Source organism: Pteropus vampyrus, unplaced genomic scaffold (genome assembly GCF_000151845.1).
Source record: "Pteropus vampyrus isolate Shadow unplaced genomic scaffold, Pvam_2.0 Scaffold116, whole genome shotgun sequence".
NCBI lineage: Eukaryota > Metazoa > Chordata > Mammalia > Chiroptera > Pteropodidae > Pteropus > Pteropus vampyrus.
Window position 1 is genome coordinate 276,912 of NW_011888897.1, and position 4,531 is coordinate 281,442.

A 4,531-nucleotide genomic window follows, 5' to 3' on the forward strand; every position below is an offset into this window, starting at 1 on the left:
TAAACATCTGGAATTTAAATATTTATAGAGAAGAGTTATTATAAGAAATCTTTATATTCATTAATTAATTAATTTTTAAAAGTTTGAAAGCCAATATATTTTTTAATATACATTTGCTGTAGCCCAAATTCCAGTTCTGAGTATTACAAAAAAGAAAAAAAATCATGGCAGAGTGAAGAGAGAAAGCTTTGAAGTTGGCCCTACATTTAAATACTTACTTGGCTCTTTACTAGTTACATTAACTTATTCAAATATCTGGAGAGCAGAGACTTTATCTTATTCTGATTACTCAGGACCTAACTGAAAATGGTAAATTCTCAAACAATAAACATAGAATAGATTTATTATTATTCCTTTTCCTTTGGCACTGACTGTTGGTTAGATAGAACAAATGTTTCAGTAGCTCTTATATTTCAGTGATTTGTTGTCATTTATGATGAGTTTTACTTCCCTAGCTTGGATGTTCTCTCTTGTCTATGACCTTCTCCTTTCTTTCAAGGTAAAGATAAATCTTCATTTTTTACCCTAGTCCTTGAGGCCTAAATTATATTCAGGTCCTTGTTCTCTTCCCCGATTGCTATATTTAATGCATTGCCTTGGGAGGATGTCAATATAGTCCATGAGAGGCTAGCAGTTCCATTTCTCAAAATAGAAGCCAGAGAAATAAGATAAAATATAGACTACTCGATAACTAAATGGTTTTCCTTGCAGACAGGTGAATTAAATTCATCTATCATCCCATGAATGAAGCTAATTTTACAGGCCTCAAACCATGGAAGTAAAAAGTAAAGCTGATTCACCAGAATGAGTAGAAATACTTTTTAACTCATCTTTTATTTGATCATTTCTTTCCTTTTTTTTCCATTGCAGTTCTAATCTTTTCAAAATATCCCCTAACTATGGAATGTTCAGGAGAATGGATCAGAATAAAAGAGAAGTGTTTCTATTTTTCTGACGATACCAGAAATTGGACAGCCAGTAAAAACTTTTGCAGTTCACAGGGATCAGAACTTGCTCAAATTGATACAAAAGAGGATATGGTGAGAAAAGGGGAAAGTTTTCAATCATTTCAGAGCTTAAGTTTGTATGAAAAGAAAGTAAAAAGGACCAAAGTTAATACTCAATGATAATGTATATCAGACAATGTTTTAAGCACTGTAGTTATAAAAACACTTATCTTCAACCAATGTGTATGAAGTAAATATTTAAATATATCTATTTAAAAGGTGAGGAAAGTGAAGCACAGAGATGTTATGTAACCCAGTCATTGTCATACAGCCATAACTTGTTGAACTGTGATTTTAACCCAAGCAAGTTAGCTAGCGATGCTATGTCCTTAACCACAATGCATATTGTCCACATAGCTAAATGTCTTTGTTCAATGTTCTTGGATTATTAAATAGATTGTTTTTAGTGCCTTTACACTTGCATCTTCTCAAGAATGGCCTGGGAAAATGAAAACAATGATATGGCCCTTAGAATTTAGAGATGAGGGTGTGAGGAAAATCTGTACAGTCTGAAGAAAGTGAGACAGTGAATGAAAAACGTAAAAGAGGACAAAGAAAAAAGGACTTGGACTTCAGGGGCACAGTGAGAGGGAATAAGTTTATTTGAAAAGAAAAGCTGACTAATAGATCTGTAGACCAATAATGAGAAGAAGATAGAGGAGAGACTGAACCCATCAACTCAATATCTTTTATTGCAATAAATCATATTCAGAAGTTAGTTTGATTTCTGAATCTATGAGCAAACATACAACAGGAATGGCATTCTTATCTGGTATGTAGTTAACCACTAAGTTTTACTATTTTAACAGTACTTATACTTTTTATTAAACCCTTTCTCCCTAAAATCCTTCCTCTGTGATGTTTGAGAGTGAACCTGTGCACAAAACAAAATATAAGCATCAGTTTTCTGTCACCTTTAAAGAACATGATATATTAATTCCTATAAAAATTGCTTAGCTCTTGATTTTGTCATCTATTTGGCAGTTTGTAGTCTTTGTCATTCAGTCCATGACTAAAACATACTGATAGTTTATGCATTAGAACTAGAAGTCAAATATGTTTTTCTCATCCATTTCCCATTTGAGAGACAGAAGTTAAAGATAATTCAAGACAGAACAGCTCAAAGAATTCAGTGACTTGTTGAAAGTCATTCTACTACTTAGAGATTTTAAGAAGTAAAAGGACAAAGTGAAAATCTTTCACTTTGCTAAAACTAAAGTAAACATCTGTGCTGTTTGTTGCTATAGAAGTATTAGAGCATGTCAAATAGGATGGAAATCATAAAAGTTGGTTGCATTGAGAAGCATGTTTAGCAATGTGCCCTAGATAGATAAAAATAGATATAGGTAAATGTAGATAAATATAGAGATATATCTATATCATTTATGTATTCATGTTTATTTATGTCTATTTTTCCACTTATTGTTCTAAATAAGGTTACAGATTACACTAATAATAATTAAATGCCTACATTCAGTCTTATATTCTTTTAATGTACCAGATATTTTTGTGCAGCACATTGTAATGGGTAAGTATAGAGCTCGGTGTTTTATAAAATGTTTTAAATCACTCTATTCTTAATTTCACTTTTGATTACACCAGTAAGTGGTTTCCAAACTAATTTTGGTTGCTCCTTTTCAGGTTTGAAATTAACGGAAATGGATAATTTGCTTTTGGAGATGCTGATGGAGTCTATAGTTCCAGGGGATTTGTTGATATCAAGTGGATTTGCAGGAAACCTAGATTTTAACAGAGCAAGATCTTGGAAAATGATTATTACACTTCAGAGATAAAGTAAAGTAATAAGTAGACAAAAGTTGCTTTTAGCTTCTTATGCTATAGAATACAGAGTTTTAAAAGTACTAGATAAAGGAACTTAAAAAAATTGAACAATTATAGGCAAAAATCTCATCAATTCAAGATACATAACCTCTCATTATGAATGTGTCAGGAAACTTCTATTAAATAGGGCCAAACAAAGTAACAATAAACAATTTGATGACCTGGGACTGTAATGAAGGTTATGATAAGCAAATTTAAATGGATCTATATTGACAGGATGGCCAAAACTTACAGCTTAAAAATTAGAAAAATATATGTGCTCTAAATGTGTAAACATTATAAAATACTATCCAGAGCGAGCTCAACTTAAAGAATTTTTACAAGAGAATTACCTATAAACACATTTACTTCAATATTATCCTAAAAACTAGGGAAAACCTACCAGGAGGACTTTAATGTTATAAATAATAGTCACTGATAAATGATCACAATTATATGTTAATATTAGAAAGCTTAGATTGTAGAATATAAACTAGAATAGTAACATCAGAAGTGACCATACAATGTTTTATTGCCGGCTATCTTCTCCCATATAGTAGGTTGTCTTTTTGTTTTGTTGATGGTTTCCCTCACTATGCAAAACCTTTTAGTTTTATGTAGTTCCATTTGTTTATTTATTTATTTTTGTTCTCGTTGCCCGAGGAGACATATTGGAAAAAAAAAAAAAAAGAAAGCTAAAAACAATGCCAAAGTTTACTATGTTTTCCTTTAAAAGTTTTATGGTTTCAGGTCTTACATTTAAGTCTTTAATACATTTGAATTTATTTTTGTTTATACTGTGAGAAAGTGGTCTACTTTCATGTTTTTGCATGTATAATATGTCCAGTTTTCCCAACACTATTTATTTTAAAAGACTGTCATTTCCCCATTGTATATTCTTGCCTCCTTTGTCATAGATTAATTGACCATGTATACATGGATTTATATCTGGGCTCTCTATTCTGTTCCACTGATTTATGTGTCTGTTTTTATGCCACTACCATGTTATTTTGATTACTATGGCCATTTAGTATAGTTTGATATCAAATAGCATGATACCTCTAACTGTTTTTATTTCTTAAGATTGCTGTGGCTATTCAGGATCTTTTGTGCTTTCATATAAATTTTAAGATTATTCGTTCTGGTTCTTTAAAAAATGTCATTGGTATTTTGATAGGAATTTCATTGACTCTGTACATTGTTTTGGGTAGTATAAACATTTTAAAGACATTAATTTTTCCTACACATGAGCATAATATAACCTCCATTTATTGGTTTCTCCTTCAATTTCTTTCTTCAAGGTCTTATAGTTTTCCAAGCATAGGTCTTTTACCTCCTTAGTTAAATTTAGTCCTAGGTATTTTACCCTTTTTGATAAAATTCCAAATGTGACTATTTTCTTAATTTCTCTTTCCAATAGTTTGTTATTGGTGTATAAAAATGCAATCAATTTCTGAATATCAATTTTGTATCCTGCTACCATACTGAATTCAGTTATTAGTTCTGATAGTTTTTTGGTAGACTCTTTAGGGTTTTCTATATATATAGTATCATGTCATCTGCAAATAATGATGGTTTTACTTCTTCCTCTCCAATTTAGATGCCTTTTATGTCTTTTTTTTTTTTTGTCTGATTGCTATGGCAAGGACTTCCTATACCATGCTAAATATAAATAAAAGTGGTGAAAGTGAAGATTCTTGTCT

General features: G+C 30.9%; 1 protein-coding gene across 1 annotated transcript in view; it reads left to right on the forward strand.

The window, feature by feature from the left end:
- Positions 1 to 2,757, forward strand: part of CLEC2A (C-type lectin domain family 2 member A) — a 6,835-nt gene extending 4,078 nt beyond the window's left edge. The window contains 4 exon segments of the mRNA XM_011365930.1: positions 871 to 1,040; positions 1,404 to 1,509; positions 2,523 to 2,535; positions 2,649 to 2,757. Coding sequence (XP_011364232.1) covers positions 871 to 1,040; positions 1,404 to 1,509; positions 2,523 to 2,535; positions 2,649 to 2,757 — 398 coding nt within the window.
- The last annotated feature ends 1,774 nt before the right edge of the window (positions 2,758 to 4,531 follow it).